Source organism: Acanthopagrus latus, chromosome 13 (assembly GCF_904848185.1).
Source record: "Acanthopagrus latus isolate v.2019 chromosome 13, fAcaLat1.1, whole genome shotgun sequence".
NCBI lineage: Eukaryota > Metazoa > Chordata > Actinopteri > Spariformes > Sparidae > Acanthopagrus > Acanthopagrus latus.
Genome location: NC_051051.1, coordinates 7,139,187 through 7,161,616, shown reverse-complemented (window position 1 = coordinate 7,161,616; position 22,430 = coordinate 7,139,187). Strand labels below are relative to the sequence as shown.

The 22,430-nt window shown below is 41.7% G+C and overlaps 3 protein-coding genes across 11 annotated transcripts in view; 1 reads left to right on the top strand and 2 right to left on the bottom strand.

Annotated features, from left to right (window-relative positions):
• The window catches only part of LOC119031778 (neuronal tyrosine-phosphorylated phosphoinositide-3-kinase adapter 1), a 33,813-nt gene extending 28,761 nt beyond the window's left edge, over window positions 1-5,052 (bottom strand). The window contains exon 1 of one of the 3 annotated variants that reach the window (XM_037120469.1): window positions 4,383-5,052. The gene's annotated coding sequence lies outside the window, so the exon portion shown is untranslated. Of the gene's footprint in view, window positions 1-2,147; window positions 2,167-2,245; window positions 2,420-4,382 lie in introns of those variants that run through there. The other 2 variants (XM_037120470.1, XM_037120471.1) reach the window with 2 other exon arrangements.
• A 2,370-nt stretch (window positions 5,053-7,422) lies between these two features.
• Window positions 7,423-11,914, top strand: mogat3b (monoacylglycerol O-acyltransferase 3b). 4 transcript variants are annotated; one of them, XM_037119461.1, is made up of 9 exons: window positions 7,423-7,520; window positions 7,603-7,656; window positions 8,647-8,737; window positions 8,895-9,002; window positions 9,397-9,467; window positions 10,101-10,305; window positions 10,419-10,593; window positions 10,717-10,901; window positions 10,981-11,914. In XM_037119461.1, the coding sequence occupies exons 2-9, from the start codon at window positions 7,624-7,626 to the stop codon at window positions 11,133-11,135; spliced, it is 1,023 nt and encodes a 340-aa protein (XP_036975356.1). In that variant the 5' UTR covers window positions 7,423-7,520; window positions 7,603-7,623; the 3' UTR covers window positions 11,136-11,914. The 4 variants fall into 4 exon arrangements, with proteins under 4 accessions (XP_036975356.1, XP_036975357.1, XP_036975355.1 ...); XM_037119462.1 differs by having other exon boundaries at window positions 7,448-7,524; XM_037119460.1 differs by having other exon boundaries at window positions 7,462-7,656.
• A 467-nt stretch (window positions 11,915-12,381) lies between these two features.
• Window positions 12,382-20,047, bottom strand: srrt (serrate RNA effector molecule homolog (Arabidopsis)). Of its 4 annotated transcripts, none has more exons than XM_037119457.1 (20): window positions 19,918-20,047; window positions 19,278-19,396; window positions 18,993-19,121; window positions 18,769-18,915; window positions 18,468-18,656; window positions 16,693-16,862; window positions 16,371-16,555; window positions 16,186-16,296; window positions 15,942-16,101; window positions 15,688-15,836; window positions 15,515-15,576; window positions 15,313-15,391; window positions 14,727-14,918; window positions 14,438-14,608; window positions 14,056-14,209; window positions 13,611-13,804; window positions 13,304-13,460; window positions 13,073-13,165; window positions 12,880-12,979; window positions 12,382-12,442 (listed from the first exon to the last, which is right to left on the bottom strand). In XM_037119457.1, the coding sequence occupies exons 1-20, from the start codon at window positions 20,038-20,040 to the stop codon at window positions 12,397-12,399; spliced, it is 2,730 nt and encodes a 909-aa protein (XP_036975352.1). In that variant the 5' UTR covers window positions 20,041-20,047; the 3' UTR covers window positions 12,382-12,396. The 4 variants fall into 4 exon arrangements, with proteins under 4 accessions (XP_036975352.1, XP_036975354.1, XP_036975351.1 ...); XM_037119459.1 differs by lacking the exon at window positions 12,382-12,442 and adding an exon at window positions 12,500-12,744 and having other exon boundaries at window positions 12,869-12,979; XM_037119456.1 differs by lacking the exon at window positions 12,382-12,442 and adding an exon at window positions 12,500-12,744.
• Between the last annotated feature and the right edge of the window lie 2,383 nt (window positions 20,048-22,430).

The window sequence follows — 22,430 nt, the reverse complement described above, 5'->3', positions numbered from 1 at the left end:
GAACCACTACACCTTTCAACCTATTTATAACTCACCACTGTGATGGACTCAAGCATGTGGAAAAGCTGATTTGATGCGTGAGAAATTCAGAGTTCAACAAAATGATGAATTCATGTGAATGTACAATACGGAAGAGGTCATTCAGGTCGTTAAATCAATTTGACCTACATTAGTGGGGGACGCTTTAAAGGATAAGTTCACTCATAAATGAAAATTCACTCATTTAATACTCACCCTCAGACATTTCTGGAGCTTCACAGCATTCTCCTAATCAACTGAAGTAGATAGGGAGGAAAAAAAAGGAACATAAAATGGCTCCATATAACCTGTCCGACGTGATCAAGACTCCTACAGCTCGAGATCCTAAAATGATTTGAAAAGTCAAAATCCTCGATGCAAAGTTTTTGTGCACACCCTTCAGCCCCTCAGGGTGCTTGATAACGCTTTTAGCTTAGCTGCTACAATGACGATTCGGATTGAAAAAGGGTGTAAATAATGTCTTTTCTAATCAGTTTGGGATCTCAGAGCATCAAGAATGCTGCTAAGCTGTCGTGCTGTGAAGCTCCAGAAAGGTTTTGTGGACTACGAAACTTCACCTGACTTTCCGTCTGCATGAGGATACGTGAATAACGACTGATCTTTTTAGGGAGAACTTATCCTTTAAGATTAAAGGGGAACACACACATGTCCTGTGAAAACAACTGTGCGATGACGTCTGTTGCTCTCTGAGGGGCTTTGTTAAATCTCAGAAAATAACCCTGATGATGTCAGACTGATGTCACCGATACAAACTAGGAGAAAGACGCTTGTGAGGAAGGGGGCTGTCTACGTCACAAGATCATGGATGACATTATGAGCAGTCTTTTATAATCTGTCTCCCTCAAGTCTTCCAATGTGGAGGCGTGGTAAAATACAGGATTAACCATTTTCAGCTCATACTAAAGGGTCCCTTACTAACGAGTGTTATACATTTTGTTCACGAATTTTAAAAGCAAGATACAAACAAAGAAAACACCAAACAGCCATCTGGCGCTTCATCAATAGATTTAACAGCCTGCTGATTTTTAACATAATGTCACAACACTCAACCGACTCCTCCGCAATACATACCATTTCTAGATACCAGCTTCCAACTTTTACGCACATGATAAAGAAATAGTACAAACTTTCCTCAGACTCACAGAGGCTCGTCTGGACGGCTGCCCAGCGCATCACAGATGTAAACAGACACACACGTTTTAAGCATGATTGGCAGTGTGGAGTTTAAAACGCAGACCATTGTCTGAAAGACAACACAGATGTTGGGCTGAAACTAACACCTGATGATTATTTTCCATTCGGTCCACAAACAGTCAGTCGCAACTTTGCAAAATCCTGACGTGGCGTCCTCAGAACACAAGTTCTTCATTTTACAATCATGTTATAAAAAGGAGAAGCAGCAAATCCTCCTATTTCAGAGACCAAGACATCAGAATCGTTACCCTCTTTTCTCTATTTCTGCTTCAAAACTGACTGAAACTATTATTTGAGTATCAAAATAGTTGCTGATTAACTGTCCCGATTAATTGACTAATCCATTCGGCTCCAGCGCGGCTGTTCAATCACTTTTATTAGAGTGTTATTTACTCAGCATGACGGCACAGGAGGAAGTGAGGCAGAGTGATGGGAGGGAAAACTGTGGCCAGATTCAATCCAAAAGCAACAAGAAACCAACTTTAACCGCCTCGGAGCTAAAAAGACAATGTGATCTTTTTCTACCTGGAGTAAACAAAGCTGACTACTCCTTCGACCAAATAACCTGAAATTTCTTCGCCGTTATGATCAGGATCCAGACGTAAACTGAGTATGCACAAAAGCCAGAAGCAGAGTTTATAAATCCTTCATTTCTCTGCTGACTGCAGCCACTCACACTGCTCATGTGCTGCGGTAGAAAACAATCTTCCCCGCCGTCATTTCTGATGCCATCTCTCTCTGACAGAGCTGAGAGATTCAAGATGGTGAAGCCACAGATGGAGGAAGCACATGCTCTCCCTTTAAGAATAAATAACAATGCACACTACAGCCAGCTAAACACAACCGCGGCAGTATTGATTTAGAAATACCTGCACGACTGCCCGGTGGCAGCCGCTTATATTACTTTTACTAACCTATTGACCCGCTGCTGCTCAAACTCAAGGGGAAACAACCTGTTTGGCTGCTCCATGAAATCTGCAGAAAAAAGAAAAAGAAATCCATTGCTGCTCACCCAGACAGGGGTATCCACTCCACTAGAGAAATGGGCTTAAAATGTCAGCATCTGCCACGTCTGTCGCACATCCATCAGTCCCTTTCTCCTCTCTGGCCCTGTGTGGGCCTTCCCTCGCCCTCTCAGTGCATTTGTGTATTCAATCTTCCCTTCTGGAATCAGACACTGCCGGTCAGAGCGTCTGAATCATCCACTTCCTGGAGAAAAGCTTAGATTTAGTCAGAATCCTCTCTCTTTTACAGAAAACAGTCAGTACAGCTCCACCACGAGCTCTGCCCTATTTCTTTAACTCCAAACCAAAGTCTGTGTATTCTGATTATTTCACAAGCGGCACCTTCTGATTTATTCTCAAGGATTAAAAGGTTCACATACGAAAGCATATTCCATCATTCATTTCCCCGCTGCCACACACATCACGTTTCTGCTCTGAATCCGGGATCACCAGGTGAGCGCCGGCAGTTAGCGCCGGCTTGTGCGAGCCCCTGGTTTCCTTCTGCATTCAAGGCACGCCGCACGGTATGTGTGGCTCACAGCCTGCACTCAATGACCCCCGAGTCACAGCTGCTCTCAGCCATCCCTGCTTCCCCTCTATCCGTACCAGCGCAACACCAAGCGGCACAAGGGATGCACCAGATCATGTTTATCTTCATCTGCAGCCGGAGGAGGACTTGAAGCCACGCACAGGAAGACTTTTGTCATGTTCAGCTCCAAGGTCAAGCAGAACTGGCTAGTGATTAGTTTCAGTTTTGATTTCAGTTCAGTTTCAGGCCGACAGTAAAGTCAAACCACTGTATCGCCGTATTCAAACATCTGTAACATCCAGCAGGATGTGCAGTTTTCTTATGATTGCGCCCAACCCTCTGCCATGCTCCTGCCGTATTTGTTTTGTAACAGATAGCCTCATAACTGACATGACTGCCTCTGTCAAAATAAAATGTCCACTCCAGTATTGATGGAGCATTTCCTGCCAAGTCAAACAGCCTCCCTCCCCCTCCGATTCATCCAAGTCCTATTGGAAGAGGCATTAAAGCCAGTCGGGTAAAGGAACAACTAACATTCTCAGCAGCTTAATAAAGACTGCTTATTGAAAATGCCATAAGCATGTGGCGGAGAGGTGAGGGAGAAAATCTCTCAGTGTTGAGTGGCTGTCACGCCTGGAAAAAGGGGGGAAGGAGGAGGAGGAGGAGGAGGGTGGTGGTGAGGAAGGTAAAAAAAAAAAAAAATCAGTGTTGACTACCTTTAATTTCACAACCTCTGGGCCCCTTATGGACGGTCTCGTAAATGATGGGATACTGCGGCAGTTTATTGGGTCTGATCTGATGGGTTTTCCTTTAAACAAACACACACACACATCGGATGAACCGGCTCCCCTCATCCAGACGCCTGCCTCTCCCGCACCTCAAAGACGCGCCAACACATCCTCACCTGGCTGCGCGCACGCACGCACACACCACCAGTCTATTCACCGCCCATTCACACACACACACGCACGCACGCGCGCACACTGCTGCACACTTATTATCCGTAAACATGCAGATGTTTTCCATCACGGCCTTGCGAGAAGGAGGCTGACTCCGCCGATGTGGCTGTAGATGCTGACGGTGTAGGCATTTGATTAACAACACCGTGCATGCTCGGGTCCAGCAGCATCACCAGTCAGCTGATGGAGGCTTGTTTTTTTTGGGGGGGGGGGGTGAAATATTTATAAGCTCTTGTCACGACTGAACTCAAACACGAGCTCTTGTTTTGGGGGGCGGATTAGGGGGGTTCACGCCGCGCGTCCTGCTTCCATATCTTGCCCACATCTTCCTTTTGTGTTTTGAGGCCCTTCACTCACCGTCACGGGCTGCGAGGCTTCAAGGTTGAATAATTTGGCTTGTGGACGCACGGCAGCTCACTGTCAACCTCGTATTTCTTGAGAATCGGACGCGTAAAGAAAAAAAAAATAATAATAAATGCCACCAGGCCGACCCCGACGTCTCCCTCCGCAGTACAGCACCCATATTTTCCTGCTGCTAATTAGGCAGACAGTGCTTTTTTTTACGGCTGTGACAGCTGGGTGATGTAAGCGACTGATGCGGGAGGTTTATGGAGCAGAAACATTAATATTAGGCTGGTATGAAGGTGTGAAACCTACCTTAGTAACCGGGTAGCCTATGGCTGGCGCAGAGGCAGACTGTGCCGATATCCAGTTGCCCAGGCTCGTAAAAAATCAGACAACAACAACACCACGCCGGTTGTTGATGACACAGCTGTCTTGATAGACGGCAGCGGAGAGGGGAAGGAGAAAAAAAACACACACGCACAAAAACGTTTTCCCAGATGTGTCAATTGACGTGGAGGTGGAAAATCAGGTATTCAGACGCATTTCACCGGGATGACGCCTCGTCTTGACGCGAAAGGTCTTCCATTTTTATGATAAACACAGCACTGTACTACCGAGGCTCGGTGCGCGGAGCTGGCCGGGCTGAGATCTGATTGAAAACCATGATGCAATTCAATGCGACGTTACAAAAAGCTCCTCTGCAAACACTCAGGTGAAACGCCATCCTCCTCGCGCGCTCGTGTGTGCGTGTGTGTCCGGAAAACAAAAAAGAAAAAAGGAAAGCCTCCCACACGACCCCCGCGAAAAGACAAACATGCTCTCGGTTCAGTTGAGGCATGAGGCGGGAGAGGGAGAGGGGAGGAAAAATAAAAAAACGTCAACAGAGAAAATGCGCAGATATCGGCGCGCTGGGCATCCTCACTGTGCGTTTGCATCCATATTAATATTCAGACAGGACTTCCTGAGAGCAGAGCAGAGCAGCGGCTGTTTTTAGGAGAGGGGTGGGAAAATAAAAAAAAAAAAAAAAGAAAAACGCATCCGAGGTGGCTTTGAGTCCAGCTGCGACGAGAGGCTGTGTGTGTTTTTTGGGTTTTTTTTGTGGGTGTTATCAGTGGAGCGATATGAGATTTTCAGCACCAGGCTCATTACATGTCCTGGATGACTGTTTCATAAAGTGGCGGGCGATTTATTATTATTATTATTATTATTATTATTATTATCCTTTTCATTCATTTATTTATTTTCAACTTTAATAATCCCGAGACTAGTATTTTTGATTTAATGGACAAAGGCAAAACTGTACTTGGGGGGATATTATAGGCGCGTTATGGTGATGTAATAGGAGATAAAATATTATTAAGTATAAAATGCGCTCGAAATAAAAAGCCATGATGAGCACCAGGGACACAAAGTAGGCTAAGCCCTCATAGGGAATATTGGTATGACATCTAGTTTGGAGTGTATCTAGACGGCAGTGTCATTTCGATTACAGACAAGAGGAAGGAAACACAATCAGATCTGAATGATGATGTGTTCACTGTCACACCGCCAAACATAATGTATTTTATTTTGAAAATGGTAATTTATAACTAAACTTAAATATACATATGTTGTGGGTTTTTTTTGGGGGGGTGTCACATGACCAATAGTCAACACATGGCCTGTGTGAAGCTGACACGCCCCCTGAGGTGTATGGGAGATAGGTGATGTGTAGGTGAGGACAGCTGCAAGAGTGAAACCTTGACTTTAAGGGGGCCATCTGCCAATTTGACACATGAAAGCATGTTGACAGGTCTCTGGGAGTACAAGTGCATATGTGAAAAACATCAGTATAAAGCCTTTCGGAGGCTGCTTGTAATGTGGATGATAGCCCTCCAGTGATGTTGCTTGTGCCAGGTTTTGAAATGCAGCCTACAGGTCTCCCATTAGACTCTTACATACTGTCGAACTCATCTCATTATGGGCAGTTAAAAAACAATGGTTCAATATCAACACAGCAGATCCACAGATATCATAGATTTAACCCCTGGTGCCTACATTACCCATGATGCAATGCAGCCACTGACTGACATCACTGAAGGCAATTAAAAGATGTGAAGATGGCACGCACGCTAATGCTTTTAGCTCAGCAGCTACAGTCAAAACCAGTGAAAAGGAGCCAGCGGTGGTGGCTCCAGAAAACACAGACAGACTCATGTGTTTTTGTTCCTGCTCTGCGTATGAGTGCCTAAAGTTTGCGTGTTTTCTTTTAAAATCAATTTAGGAATCTCAAGACTTCCGGGTATTATGGCAGACGAGCTATATTGAGCCATTTTATATGTTTTTATATCTAGCTGAGCTGTCCAGTGGAACACAGCAGTGCTGTTTATGCTGTGAAGCTCCAGAAATGATATGTGGACTACACAACTTTACCCGACTTTCCATTGGCATGGGGGAGATTTTTTATCTTTGGGTGAATTTATCCTTTAATCAGATTACACACACACAGATTACTCATCTGGAGGCACATATGGTTTTAATCTACTCACATATGCAGTAGTACTCCCCAAGACCTGCAAACACTCTTTAATGTGTAAAACGTGTGGAGATCATCTCTCAAAACACAGAAGCGTCTAATTATGCACGTTATTATCAGAGGAATCTTTGGACCGTCGCTGCCACAAGGAAAGAATGCATGCAGCCGTGTGCAGAGGTCGATGACAGCTGAATCCAAAGTCTACATCTAAATGTTTCAGCGATTGATTCACCTTCCTTCACAGGTGGGTCAAAGTAATTAACAGCAGATAACTGATTTTATTATATCTGATCACTACTGCAGTGGTGTGTGCTGCGGCAAGTCCTTCAATACTGGTGAAAGCAGCTATTAGTGAATATGAAATACATAATAACCGACTTATGAAATCCTAAACAAATACATTTCATGCATTGCATAATGCATTTCTCTGTAAATCAAGAGCTTAATGCTAAAGTGTTGTTCTTATTGATTTTACTGGTTACCATCACCGTTATAATCTATAAAAAGTTCTCATTTAAAGCTACTTAAAGTAACAAAGATGAGATCGATTGATTATTTCCACTTGATTTCATTTCCATTTATGCTTTTGCATTTTAAATTTCACTTTTTCCTTCCATTCTCTTGAAATTTTTAAAGGATCACTTAAAATTTTAACTATTACAAGTTTATTTATCGCTGTTTGTTTTTATTTCCCTTGTTAGGGTGGGACACCTTACGCTACCATTCATATTGGTTCACAGAGGTCAGTGACATCACATCACTCCCAGCAAAGCTCCACCCAAATTGAACCTGGCTAGAGAACTAATTAGCAGAGTAAATGAAAACACATGTGCCGGTGTGCAGGACAAGGAACAAAACAGATCAACTCTCTTCCTTTTTCCCCTGTCAAGCACAGGTGACGATAATATCACTGAGAACTGGCTCCAGTAAGCTGTGTCAGTAAGCATGCACAATACCAAAACTACCATTCAGCTGCTGTTTCCTCGCTCTGTTTTACATTAAAAGCACTCTGTTCAGGCTGCAGAATTCACTTCCAGGATGGATACAATTGTGAAACATCTGCAGGAAGTGGTGAGTTTCACTAAGAGCAGCTTAACACAGAGAAGCACATAGAATTGACTGAAACTGATCAGTGAGCAAGAACAATATCACTGCTGTGTCGTGAAACATTTTGTTCTGTTGAGACCAGAGTGTGTATAATATCAGCCCAGTTTAAGCAACTCGTAGGAAATCTGAGAGAGCTTGTGACACGGTTGCCATGTTGTTCCAGGTCCCTTTAAGCTGAACAACATGTGCAGGACACAGTGTCTCGTAACCTTTTTGACCACTAGAGTGACCGAAAGCAAAAAGAGACACCTCGTGCGTTACAGTGATCCGATCACGACATCATCGCATGTTCTCTAGAGGACGCCAGGAAGATCCAGTAGACGACGGATCAAACGATAAAACTTTGACATGTTTATCTCTGACATCGCTTGCCTGTGTGTCAAAGTATCTGGGGGTGTGGATTTGTTATCAGTAGCTTTAGTAGATCTGGTCAAAGTGCATTCCTGCATTTCTCGCTTTTCCTGCACTGGAGAATCTACATTCTTTTAATTTAACTGTGGAATAAACTCTAACAAGGTAAAGTACAATGCTTTATGCTCAGGAGTATAACCATAAACCTTGTCTTATGTTGTTTTAATGACTTTTTAGCCAAAGGTGTTCAAACTCTGGCAGATAACTTTTTATAGTGAGCGAATTAAAAATCCTCTTGTCTTGGTTTGCCTGTGAGCCTGTTCACGAGTAAGTCACTTCATCATGCTGCGGCTGCAGGCTTTGCAAGTTTTTAAGTTTATTGCTGCCCTAAAGGAAGATTAACATCACAAGCTGTAGTGCTGATTATTCTGGGAATCCAATCTCTATCATGAAGACATCCATCATGAATGTATTTCAGATAAAGCAACTTTTGTCATTTTTGGGGCATTAAGTACATAACCTTTTATGCCCATGACCTTTTACTGAACGAAAGCACAGTTTCAAATGTTATTGATTGCCAAGAGCTGATCGTATGGCCTCCAGGTTGCAGGAATGACTAAAGAGAAAACCCAGTGGAAGGAGTTTTTGGAGACAATAAGCGTTCTGCAATGGGTGCTAACCTTTCTCCTCTTAGGTAAGATCCCTCTACACTCACCCTACATGATCCTGTATATCAGATACTGCTGCAGTTGCATTAGTTCGCCTGTTTATTGACTGTGAAACAACGCTGATATCTGAGCTAATTTCAGAATGTCTTGTTTCCCTCGACATGTGGACACACCCAACTTCAGCACTGTTTTGCATTATCTTGATGGTGTATCTTCTGTTTACCTCGCTGTGGCCGCTCTCCACTCTCTACTTCATGTGGATGGTGATGGACTGGGAAACTCCTGAGAGAGGTAAAGGAAATGACATCATTCAACTATCTGTGGAAAATAGAAGAATCTTGTACATATGCAGGATTTGCAGGTTACGGACTGTGTTCACACTGGAAGGGTGAACAAATAAGAGTAGGGGAGTTGACTCAAACAAGTCAGCATGTAGACTAAATGACATTGCATTGTGGGACAATAGTGCCAATCAACAGCACACTCGAGGGCTTGTTGGTGTTTATACTGATTGTAACTTTATCAGCATGAACACACTTCATACACAAAGCCTGATGATGATGATTAGTTCTGTAGTGTAGACCTGGGACACAGCAAACTAATATCTAAATGTTTACTGCGATAGTTAGACAGTGTATATAGTAAGTATAGGTAAACACTGTAATATGTATAATGTCTCCATCAGGGGGCAGGAGGACAGCATTTGTGAGGAAGTGGAGAGTATGGGAGCAGTTGAGAGATTTTTTTCCAATCAAAGTAAGTTTAACCTTTTCTTATCTTCAGTGTCTAGATGACATGTGGTGTTCAGGTCATCATCCGATTTGATAAAAATGTGAGTGATTCAAAGTGGCTGGACTGTAACCGAACAAATAATATTAAAAAAAATGGTTTTGTGTGGAATGATCAGTACTAACTCAAAATCATGAGGCAATTATTTTGACAGATATTACCATTGCAGTATGATTCACGATTAGTGGGAATCATCATTTTCGCATCACAATTTTAATGTTCACTCTTAAAATCATGATGATGTGACATTTTTCCACACAAACATCTTTTCTGACATCCAGAGAACAAGCTTTGTCACATTTTACCTTACCAAAAAAAAAATGGCAGCATTGCATTTTGGATATTGCAATGAGCCATATTGCAATTTTGGTTATATTTTGATTTGATATTTTGTGGTTTCATCTACTGAGGTTCTTTATTTAATATGATTACTACTATTTTTAGTAAGGATTGACTTGTATAAACGTCTACAAGACAATTTTTGTAAGAGCAAACAAAATCTCAAACGAGATAATATCAAAGTGGGTTCGTTTCTATGATCCACCACAGAATTTTACCATGATCAACTCTGTTAATCGTCTTGTGAATTTTCTTGCTCAGTTGATGAAGACAGCCGAGCTGAGTCCAAACAAGAACTACATCTTGGGTTGTCACCCACATGGCATCATGAGTGCTGGAGCCTTTACCTGCTTCAGCACAGAGAGTTGTGGCTTCACTGACATGTTTCCTGGGATGCGATGCACCCTGGCGATACTGGCAGGATTGTTCAGGGTACCATTGTTTAGGGAGTACATAATGGGTGCAGGTATTTATAACATGCTTATCTCTTGACACCAACCATATATAAGATTTCCTGTGGCTTTTAAGAAATACTCTTTCAAACTAAGCTGTTGTTACTGTCTTACGTTGTCTGATCAGGTCTTTGCCCAGTCAGTAAACCGAGCCTTGTCCACCTCCTCTCAAAGAGTGGCAAGGGCAATGCAGTGGTGATTGTGATAGGGGGCGCTGCTGAGTCGCTGTCATCCTCTCCTGGAGCCAACACCGTGGTCGTGAGACACAGAAAGGGATTTGTCAGGATGGCCCTTGAGTTTGGGTGGGAATACTCATTAAAAAAAAACACAGATAAAATAACGGTTATCAGTGGCTATAGTTGATTTCACATCTGGCCAGAAGCCCACGACCGTACACACTGACAACCTCCCATGATCCTCCACAGGGCTGATCTGGTGCCTGTTTACTCGTTTGGGGAGAATGAGCTCTTCCAGCAGGTGATTTTCTCAGATGGCAGTCTGGGTAGGAGGTTACAAGACCTGTTCAAAAAGATTGTGGGTTTCGCCCCGTGTCTGTTTGTTGGGGAGCGCTTGGCAGTCATGCCCTACAGGACTCCCATCACCACTGTCGGTGAGTATTTCACTCTTCTCTATACAAGCCTTACTCTGTGCACCAAACCCATTTCACTCAAACACTCTGCTTCTTCTAGTGGGAAGTCCAATCTCAGTGCCAAAGTGTGTTACACCCACCGAGGAGGAGGTCGACCACTATCATAAACTTTACATGGACGCCCTGTCCAAATTATTCCATGAACACAAAGTCAGCTGTGGACTTCCTGAAAGTCACAAGCTTCGGATTATTTAGACATTTATTTGTCATGTCCACATGAACTGTGTAGCTGTTTCTTTGCTGCTTTATGTGGGGCTTCAAACCTGTAGGTTTCTTCATTCATGCTGAAATTATTCAACGTGAATGCATGCTTTTTAAAGGGATAGTTCACCCCAAAATACTAATTTATCCTCTTTCCTGCAGGGTTAATTATTCATCTTTTGTATCACAGTGAAGATGGAATCCAGTATCTACATATGGATGAGTGGCTAACTAGATAACATCACAACTAATGTTTATTCTATGCAGTTATTAGCCTCTCGGCCAATAGTAGATACTGCTACCTTCTGCACGGTTGGCAGGTGTATTCGGTGGAAAGAAAATAGTTCCTACAGGAAACTGCTTACAAAAAGGTCTGTGGATTATCTTCAGTGTCCTGGTCATGATTTCTGGAAAGAGACATTACTACTTTTTTTTGGGTGCTTTGAGCATTAGACGCTGATCTTATTCCATTATATTTGAAAGAAGTCTGATGTCTCCATGTTGGATATCTCTAATGACTTAGCCACTCACACCAAATAGATGAAATAAGAGAGCAGGTAAGCTGAAATACGTGCATTTTGGTTTTGGGGTGAACTGTCCCCTTTAAAATGATCATTAGACTACAATGTGCTTTATGTGGGAATGCTGTGTTGTGTACACTACTTTTTTGCTACGTTCTTTGTCTTGAACTGCAATATGTTCATACTGCACATAAAGAAGTGTGACGAAAAGGCAGCTGCATATAAGAATAAATTATTCGTTGTCAAAATGTGTTTGCACTTTTCATGAATTGCGTAAATATCACCTCGACAAATGTGCAGTTATCTGATTTGCACACAGTACAAACAGGAACAAATTCAAAATGGATGCTTTTATATTTTGTTTTTAGTCCTTTTGGGGACAGATGTTTTTACTTAATGTATTAAATAGGCTTTTCTGATCCCTGTGTATAATGAAATGGCCAGCAGACAGTCATATAATTCTATGGTTTCCCCACTAGAGGGTGAGCATTCTTCACATCTGCTTCAATCCCTTCACAGGGAGAGGAGGGGGTCTCGCCACACATGCACAAGAGAACCAAGAGCATAAATTAAAAAAACAATGTGTCTTTTAAAAACATGTAGCAGGTATCAGACTGTCTATGGCTGCTGTGTTTGATACCAACCTTTTGATCCAAAGCTCTTAAATGCTGACCAGACCACAGAGGCATATGAGGAGGCATCTGGGATGAATTCCCTCATCTGCATCTTGTCCTTCAAAGTCTGACTGGCTGCTTTTCTGTATCATTTGGCTGCTCTGATCTGCCTCAAGGCACACACAATTAGATTTTACTTAATAACTCATTTAATGCATGTGAATGAAGTTAGATCACACCTTTTATTGAAGAACCAGTTCACAGAAATTTGCTCTAGTTGCACAATAATGACAAAAAATTGTTTAGGGGAAAAAAAAAAATCAGTTTACTACAGAGAGCAAGCAGAACACGACATAGGCAAAGAGCAGAGACTGAAAGACCAAGTGAACTTTCTAAAAGAAGTCCATATCATCCGGAGCATCCAGGTCACGATATTCAATGATGTTGCGTGGGTCACCGCGTGACATTCTGAGATGGTTGAAAGTGCAAAGAGAAAAAAACAAGAAGGAAAGAAGAGTAGAAAAGTTCAAAAAGAGGTCCAGAATGCTCCATTAGCAAAAAAACCCTTATGACAAAAAGCGATCACACGTACAGTGGTCTCACCTGATGTTGCGTGGCTTCCCCAGGTAGCCACCTTGTCCGCGGAAGTTGTCATAGTTGCCTCTACCTCCTCCGAACTGGTTTGGGGGGTAAGGAGGTGCGCCTGTTGAAAAGGAGTTGCTGCAGTTAACACCAGAGGAGTTTTTTTGGGGGGGGGGCTGACAAACAGGTTTCACAGTGCAGTTGGAGAACATACCACCATAGCCCATCAGTGGAGGACGAGGCTGTCCGAAACTCATGGGACCCTGCGGACCTTGAGGGGGAAACGGCATGCTGGGAGAAAGCAAACCTGTAGGACAACAATGTTCATATGATTCCGTTATTCAAGCTGCCTCCATGCAGCACAGTGAACGATTAATTCATTCAGTCTTTCAGAAATCCTTTCTTATGATTATCTTTGTTGATGAGATAGAAATTTTGTCCTGACCTTGACCTGGGCCCGGAAGAGGAGGAAGCTTCATCTCTGGCAGCGACGGTCTCTTGGCATCCATCAGGAAATTGTTAAAGAACGCCACTTCCTTTTTCACCTCTTCAATTTTGTCTCCGTGTTTGTTCAGTATGTGTTTCCGAACAAATTCTGGTCCCTTGTAATTAATGTGAAAAGCAGAAGCATCACAATAAGAATCCAGTAGTGAGACAGTGAACAACAATGCAGCTAATGGATGTTGGAAAATCACATCACAGCATCCCAAAGTGTTGTACAATCCTAAATAATTTGTTTTATGAGCCCTCACCTTAAATTTCTTGCCACTTAGAGGGCAGAGCCATTTGTCCTTTCCCAGCTCTTGAGTGTTGGCTGACACAAACTTCTCCACCTCATCCTCAGGGTCCTTACGTCCCATCTTCCCAGCCTCTTCCTCAGACAGAACTTCTTTTAAGCTAAACAAAGGACTCAGCTTCTCTTCGGTCATCTTCTGCCATTGTTGCACTGTTTAAAGTTACAGATGTGACGATGGTTATAACAGTGATTTAGAGCCATAGTTTACAAAGAACCACAGACATTCCATATACTTGAGAGCCTTTAGGGCAAAACAATGTGTAAGAAAACTGTTATTCAATCACAGCTAATGTTTAACTAGGAGATCAAACAGTTAAAAGATGCTTTTAAAGTCATCTATAAATATTAAATTTCTCTCATCCACTCCTCAATGTTACACAACACAAACAAGACACACTGACCTTCTCCTTGTGTGATGCGGTTTGGAGGGATGGGTCCACGTACATGGATCATGCCACAGCGATTGGGCATTTCATCCTCACTGGGGTATTCACAGGTGTTGTAATAGTCGATTGAATGCACAATACGTAAATACAGAACAAGACGATCCAAAACCTGGAACAACAGGGACAGCAAAGAAAAAAAAAGGTTTTCAAATATTGAATGCAAAGAGTTCATTTATTAACCTAGCAGATTTTAGAATGCCATCTCAATGACAGATAGTACAACAAGGATACAAATCACAAAACCATATCAGCTTTTAAATGAGGCAGAGAATATGGGGATGAAATTCAAAACACTGTTTTAAAAAGGGAATTGTGCAGTATTTGTACTTTAACCAACCTTGGCTAGTTTGTCATCCCGCTCCACAGTTGTCTCTGTAGGGTTTCCCTCCTTGGCGCTGTCCTCAGCTTCCATCCCACTCCCAGAGCCCAGGAGCTCCTCCTCCTCAGCACTCACCTCTTCTATCAGGTAATCTGTGATGTTCTTCAAGATGGGGTTCTGAGCTGGCAACTTTTTAAATCACAAACAACCCATCAATGAATAAATTATTTAACAGCAAGACCATCTGAGAACAATCTGTTTAAATTGCACACATGCAAATGCATGAACTTGACGATCAGTGCTGTACCTCTGTGCTCTGCCTCTCTTCCTGGAACTTGTTGCTCCACAGGTCTCCTTTGTCGTCCAAGGCATGAATGAGCTTGGCAGCCAGCTTGATGTCATTGCGGAGCACCTGCTTGTGCTGAGTGATGCCATTAACGTTACGCACCCTCCGGGCCAAGTCCCTGTTCACCCCTGGTGCCAGTTCACAGTCTCGCAGCTGTGAGGGGTAGAAAGTAAAACAGGGTTTTAATGGCCTCAGCTGCCATTTAGGAGATTATGCAAGTAATAAAAACAGGTGCTAAGGACTATCCAAGGTTCCCTCAAGTCCAACATGTTGAGATGAGTTTAGATGTTTTTCAGCTAGTGACAAGAACAGTGTCCTTATCATATTAAAATGAAACACAGGAGGATTACAAAATTAATGTAAAGCCATGCATCTTGTATGAAAACTGAGTCTAATGCCAGCAACACATTATGCAGCACACTTGAACTGCACCTATGATGATCGTTGACTCATCATGATTCATTGTTTAAATCTATAAAACGTGTTACACATTTTTGCTACATATTACAATGTCGTAAGCAGGAGTAGCTGAGACTGACACACTTACTCGAATATTCTGAAGGTTCCAGCAAACTTCTTTGATGTTGACGCTGCGGTCGAACGTCACCCAGCAACGTCTGAAAAACCTGCAGCAGCACAGTGTTCATTAAACGTTAACACAAAAACTGCGTGTAATCTTCTTGCTTCGACCAATGTGAATACAACAAACATTTTAAAAGTGAGATTTTTTTTTTTTTTCTTGAACCAACCTGCGCTCTGGATGGGGGTCAGACAAGCAAACACGCAGGAAGCCAGGGTATCGCCGGCAAAGCTGAGAAAGACAAACAAATAAGAAAGTTCAGGAAAAGATACAAATTAATCAGAGTCCTCAGTGAGTCTACAACTGCAGGTCCATTTACACTGCCATGTGTGTTCAACTTACAGCAATAATCTCAGCCTTGGAAATGGTGGGAGCGATGCTCCGCATGAACAGAGAGCAGGTGCGATGGAGAGGCCGCGGCCTGGGAGAGTCATCTTTGGGCTTCTTTTCTTCTTTCTTGTCCTCTTCAACATTCTCCTTTGGTTTCTCCTCTTCATCGTTAGAAGAAAGAGAGGGAACAACTCTTTCAGTTATCAATACTGGGAACAGTGACTTTCTGTTTACAAAAAACAGATGCTATGATTAAAATTCCATACCTTCGCCTTCCTCTTCCTCCTCATCCTTGTCTTCCTCTGCTTCCTTCTTCACAAGTTTATCAGAGCAGTTTGAATTTGAATCTGAATCAGAGTCAGAGTCACTCTCCGAGGCGCTGCCTTCATCATCGCTGTCTCCACTGCGCTTCCTCTTTCTTCTTGGCTAATAAATGAAAATAATGAGGGCTATTTGGATCGTTTCTGTCTCTCGTTAGCAAATAATTTAAATAATGAAAGCAACACTTACTTTCTTGGGTTCAGGCATTTCTTCTTTGGCAGCTTCTTTCTCTGCCTCCTCTTTCACATCTTCCCCTTCAGTTGCAGCCGCTGCCTCCTTGTTGGCAGAGTCGCTCTCCTCCTGTGGCACAGTTTACTTTCATCAGCATGGCACTGTGAAATCTCTAATTAACACAGACGGACAAGAAAACATACCTTCTCATTCTTGTCTTTCTCCACTGACGGTTTACAGTCACCATCCAAGGCTTTGAGAACTTCTCTCTTGGGAGGTTCAGCGCCGCCTGAGACAGTTGCAGCCTTCTCCCTTTCTTCTTCCTCTTCAGATGGCAAGTCCAAGATACGGAGATCATGATCTGTTCCTCCCTCCATCTTGATCACAGCTGGGAGCGAGCAAAAAGGAATATGGTTCAAGCTACAGCTGGTATCAGTGTCTTTTCTTTGGGTACTGCCTAACTAAATAAATAAATAAATCCCCTCATCATCATCACTAGTCTTTAAATTGTTTTTAAGGTCTCACCTGCATCCAGAACCTTGATGATTGCTGGGGTCTGTTCAATGTCCAGGGAGACATTATCAAACCAGCCATTCTCCATCAGGAACATGAAGACATTCAGACGGTTGTGCAGGGCAGCCTGGGCCTCTGCCTTTAGTCGGCTGGCCTCATCTGGGTGATACTTGGACCTGAACCTGTTTCCAGAATTAAGATCCACAAAAAAGTGGGCAGGGAATGATGGGGGCAGGGATGATCGGGGTGTAAAAGTTAGAAAACAAATACATATCACATGTTTATGTTGCAACTTTGGAGTCATACAATGGCGCTAAGAAATGTGATTTAATTGAACATTACAATTCAACATTTTTAAAACAAAATCTTTTTTTGATCTGGATGGATGAGTTGTTTGTTGGTAAAAGTTAAAAATGCCAAATTAAGTGAATTGAATTGAAGTATCTACACAGACATTAATAATTCAGATTGTGATTTCTGTGTTGTGGATAGCTTGGGCCTTGTGTTAGGTCTTTCAGTGTGTGTGTTCTCATGTTGTGATTACTGTTGCCAATTACTGCACATAATTAAGTTTGAGGTCAACTCACCAAAAAAAGAGAAAAACAGAGAGATTGTAAAATTAAGCATTCACATATTCAGAATTTCACATTAGAAATGTTGATCATTGAGTGGACTACAGTTACCTTTTGTTCTGCCAGTTTATTAACAAATAAATACAGAGAGGGGGGGTCTCTTCTGTGAAAGTGCGCTCCACTTCACCCCAATGGTGTGTCTGTATACACACAAATTCGGTTTTGGGATTGGATTTGATCCGAATATAAAAAGAAAATCGTGTAGAAAAAGGATAAAACAAGAAAAAAAAAATCTCCACGCGCAGAAGACTGCTTGACTGTCTATCTAAGCTCCCTGATACTGTGTCTCTAAGAGCAACTGCATTGTGCGCAGTGCATGCCCTTGCTGTCTAAAACCGATTGTTGCTGATGAGCTCCACTTTTTCTCATCTTCGATAAAAACGTTGTCAACGTAGTAGTGGGAGTGAAGGAGGGAAAAAATTGGTTATGGCAAAACAGAACAATTTTGCATGGTACCTGTGAAATAAGTGTAATAAACATTAGCAGGCATTATATAACTATGAATCTTGGAAAGGTTAAAATGCCAAAAAGGGATCAAGAAAATCAACCCAAACAATAGGTTTGACATTTTGCCAAAGCTACATGAAACTGAACAAAAAACCTTCAATCTGTCAGTTTTGCAATTGTGAATAGCATTTAAAGACCAAATGCTTTTACTGAACAACATAATAGACAGAGCTCATTAACATCTATCCCTGTACCCAACACATTTATATTCAAACAAAACAATCCAAATGCAAACTAAGGTTGCATCTGGGTTGATTTTCTTGTTTAATAAACTACTGTAACAAAAATTATATATAGCAAACTCTGATTGTGGGCCTGGTTCTATGGGAGGAACTGCCCATGGGATATTTGGCAAGAAATTGAATGTTATATCAAATGATGTTATATAGCAATAAAAAACAGACTACCTTACTGCCCCATGAAAACACCCACCATAGGACCAGACCCAACCTATTAGATTGTTATTAAAAAAAGCAACTGTAACTAAAATAGTAATGATAAAGAAATTAAAGTCAAAGAAGAGCTGTGCAAATTTGGTAATAACAATCACAGATTAAATGACTATCATAGTTCAATGAACAGAATGACTATAATGCAACTACAATTAAAAACTACTAATATTCGTGATTAAGGCAACTGAGATCGTACCACTCTTCATCTTTATGAGCCAGAAAGAAGTCCTGCATCTGCTGTCGGCGGAAGTCAATCTTGTACTCATTGTAGCGTTTCACTGCCTCAGTCTCATCCACAGAATCGTCCAAAGACAGCAGGAATTCTTTAAAGGTCTTCATTATGGGAGGGGGCGGGCCCAAATCCATGTCATGGATGTTGCCGAGCCTAACGGAAGAAAGATGAGTTGGGATGGAGTTTCAGGTGGGGCTGCGTAACTAGTTGCTTTTAAAAATCCTTTAAAATGTAACACTCTTTCAACCCTGATTCCATCTCTCACCTTGCCTGAATGGGGATGCCGTGATGAGGCTGCATGAGATGCAAGTCAGGGTGGCCCCAGTGCTGCGGAGGGCCATAGCTGGGCCCTCCTCCACCACCATAACCCAAGTCATATCCCCCACGGTAAGGATCTCCGCCATGGTCATCCCTGCCAGGACAGACAATACTGAGCAACAGCAGACACCAGCTGCAAAGATCATGTAAAAGTGTTGCTTCTGATCTCACCAGTCTCTTCTCATGCGTTTCTGTTGGGGACTCATGTCATGCCTCGGTGGGGAGAATCTCTCCCTACGACCTCTGTCATAATCCCGGTACTCTCCACGGTTACGCCGTTCCCTGCCCCTGTCCCACTCCCTGGATAAGTGATTATAGGAAACAACATGAACTAGGAAATGAGCACTCACATAAAACAAACATTGATCTCCAGAATATCAAAAAGCCACCATTTAGTTGGATAGGAGGGGGCAAAATGGCGTTTTATCTGAATCCTCGTTGTGTCTCTTGTTTTACCTGTCGTTCCAGTCATCTCTGCGTCTGTCTTCTCTCTCTCTTGAACGGTCATAGTCGCTTCTCTCCCGTCTGAATTTGTCCCTTCTCCTGCGATCGTACTCGTCATCACTGTCTCCCATCTTCATTATGGAAAAAAAGACATTTAAGTCACGACACTACTAGTCATTAGCCTGTAGCCACCTCTTGATGTGATAATTCAAACACTTGAGGGGAGGGGGAAAGGAACAGAAGAGGATACAAGAGTACTGATGTGAAACGCCTGATAGATTCGGCTAGCGCAGACTGTGGTGATGTAGCTAGGTCAGGCTCTGATAGCGTATGACCTCTAAATTTAAATTACCAAATAATCTGAGGTAAAAAAAAAAAAAAAAAAAAGTATATATGTATAGCATGATAAATGGTTAATGTGTAGCTTCTCACATCGAAACAAAGGGCACACGCTGTTGTTGTGGTGTGAGTTATCTTGCCAGTGCTAGCAATGCTGCTAGCTAGCGCTTAGCTAAGAGGCTAGCTACATTAGCAAGCGATGAAATAAACGTTCAAATCCTACTCATGCAGGTGTAAAATAGAAAATTACGATAGTTTCCTTTCTAACCGAACGACGAACAATACTGTACTTTACAAGCGAGCACAATGTTACCTTAGTGATTAAGTGGCTTGGGAGATGTTCTCCTCCTCGCTTCCTCTGCCTTCTGCTTCTCTGTCTTCTTCTTGGTATATTACGCGACGGCAAGCAAACAGCAAAACGGCGCATTACCGCCATCAACCGGTCTGAGGCGGAAGTGCTGATAAGAATTTCCCCAGTTTTGCCCTCTGCCTTCCACACTGTCTGCCAAATAAAGTTAATAAGATGCTGAAACTATTGGAATCTTGACTATATACATTTATCTTAATTGACATTCTAACTTATTTCAGACAAAGATCCTGCAGCAGCCTGTGTAATTCATTAACCTACAGCAACATTGAAATGTGGTTATTAAAGGATCATTTGCCACAAAAGTTGTTAATAAATTGTCTCAACAGTGATTTTTTTTTTTTAAACTCAACTAGGATACTGATGCCAAAATTAGATATTTAAAGATGGCATCTAAATGTTAATGTTTCAATATTTGCAATTCATTACCATTTAAGAATTGCTTTTTTAATTAAAATTTAGTTAAAGAAAAAAAATCAAGTCATTGCTCATTTAAAGAGTAGTTATTGGTCCATGTTTGTAGGTCTAAGTTATGGTAGCATTTTTAAGTTACTGTGAAGACTGTATGAGGCTTCAGCTGTCTGAGTTAGACAAATGATGTGGGCATTCCTCGGAAAACTATCATCATAATGATATCTTCCTTTTAGTATCATTTCAAGTCTTTTTAGAATGAAAAAAGCATATTTTCAGCACAAAAATCCCTTTTTGCATTCCTGCTTAACTGGCGCTGCAACAGAGAGAGATAATATTGTACCAAAAATACTATCTTTGGAGCTTCATTTGCGCAAAAATGTTAACCTATCCTTAAAGGGTCAGTTTACCTAAACTTAACATAAAGAACAAAAAATAGTTCATAGTTTTGTCTTGTCTTTGCTTTGAGGTGTTCATCGCTGACACTTCCTTTAATTATCTAACCTAACATTGCCTTAAAAACAGGTTTTAATTGTAATTTTAAGTGTATACCCAGCATTCATATCTTCCAAATTACTTGTTAACAGTAGATGAGAGGAACAAGTGTAAAATGAAGTCACAGAGACGGGGTTTGACATTCCAACAATATTTTTAATAGATATATAAGCTCTTGCACTATTTCATTTTTTTTAAATTAAAATCTAGGCATGTCCTATTATTGAGTTTTTCTTTGTCCGTCCTCTGAACCTTAACTGGTGGGTCAAATAATCCTGGACTACACGTGGCCAAACTTTAGTAGTCTGCGTTTCATCCTCAATGATAAATGCAGATTCCACTTGTTGTTGGAGCGAACGGTCATCCCTGGATCCAAATGCAAAGTCTTCTCCAGGTGCCCCGTCGGCTGCCAAAAGACTGGAGAAGAGGTGCCGAGGGTAGAAACTATGTGGGAAACCCTATGAACGTGCAAACAATTAATATCTCCAATTATAATTTATTATGAATGCTGATGAAAATCCTTCATAATCTGCGTGTTGTTTTCATTGTGGAGGAGGTGATTTGATTTGATTGGTCATTAAAAATATATATATTTTCATGACTCCTCCATAAACATGCTTTTTGACCAGTTATATTTCAAATGTTTGTAAGACAAAGAAAATCAAATAAAGATACACCTTTAAAAAATGTTGACAAATATGGAAAATGTGTTGTTATGTCGGCTAATAATAAATCAGTGATTATGGTATAAAATGAAAAATTAACCAAGTATAAATTGTACCGTACCTTGTTGTGGTCTTGACGAGTATCTCTTGAATCCAGCAGCATAAATAAAGACAAAGTCAAAAACAGCGAGAAGGACAATCTCAGCACAGAGGAGCTCATGGACGGTGATACTGGCATCTTCTCTCAGAACTGCATCTGTCAGTATCCAGAGAAAATTCCAGTATATCTAATGTTTTTATATACAGCTCAACAAACTCCAGCTTGAGTTTCCTTATGAAAAATAGCCTTTTTTTTATACAGGTGCCACTATATTTATATCTCAGCTTGCATATGGACGAAACCAGCCAATAATAGTCCCTCACACGCCATAATCCAGCTAATGGTAAAGTAATTCATCTTGAATGTGAATTATCTTTTCTTCCAAGCAGCAGGTTTTGTGATTAAAGGCACAAGAAATGGAGAACCTGAAAAGACATGGAGCTCGTTAGGAGGGATTGAAAGGAAGCCGGCGTCTGCAGGAAGTCTTAATGAATCAACATCAGACCTAAAGGCAGGCGAGTGTTTAAAGACCCTCTTAGCTGAACAGCCCTGAGATGATAAATGATTTAATTAGTGTTATATGGTGAATACATACATATATACGTTATTTTTTGTCCATTGGTTTAAAGGGCCTACATGTAAGAAAAGTCTCACTACATATTCGTATTTGTTTCCTTTATAAATGGACATTTTTTAGCCTGGTAAAAAAATAAAACAGGTTAAACTCAGCAGGGTGGTGTCCCTGTTTTCTGCCTAATTAGTTATTCATGCCGATAGGATTAAAGACC

What these genes read in the sequence shown, in the direction of transcription:
- mogat3b (XM_037119461.1), top strand. Translation starts at nt 7,624, where the DNA reads ATGGATACAATTGTGAAACATCTGCAGGAAGTG. An exon ending in GCTAACCTTTCTCCTCTTAG is followed by an intron (nt 8,738 to 8,894) that starts GTAAGATCCCTC and finishes ACCCAACTTCAG; the next exon opens with CACTGTTTTGCATTATCTTG. An exon ending in GAGATTTTTTTCCAATCAAA is followed by an intron (nt 9,468 to 10,100) that starts GTAAGTTTAACC and finishes TTTCTTGCTCAG; the next exon opens with TTGATGAAGACAGCCGAGCT.
- srrt (XM_037119455.1), bottom strand. Translation starts at nt 20,040, where the DNA reads ATGGCGGTAATGCGCCGTTTTGCTGTTTGCTTGCCGTCGCGTAATATA. An exon ending in GCTCATAAAGATGAAGAGTG is followed by an intron (nt 16,863 to 18,467) that starts GTACGATCTCAG and finishes TTCTGGAAACAG; the next exon opens with GTTCAGGTCCAAGTATCACC. An exon ending in TCTTCCGGGCCCAGGTCAAG is followed by an intron (nt 13,166 to 13,303) that starts GTCAGGACAAAA and finishes GTTGTCCTACAG; the next exon opens with GTTTGCTTTCTCCCAGCATG.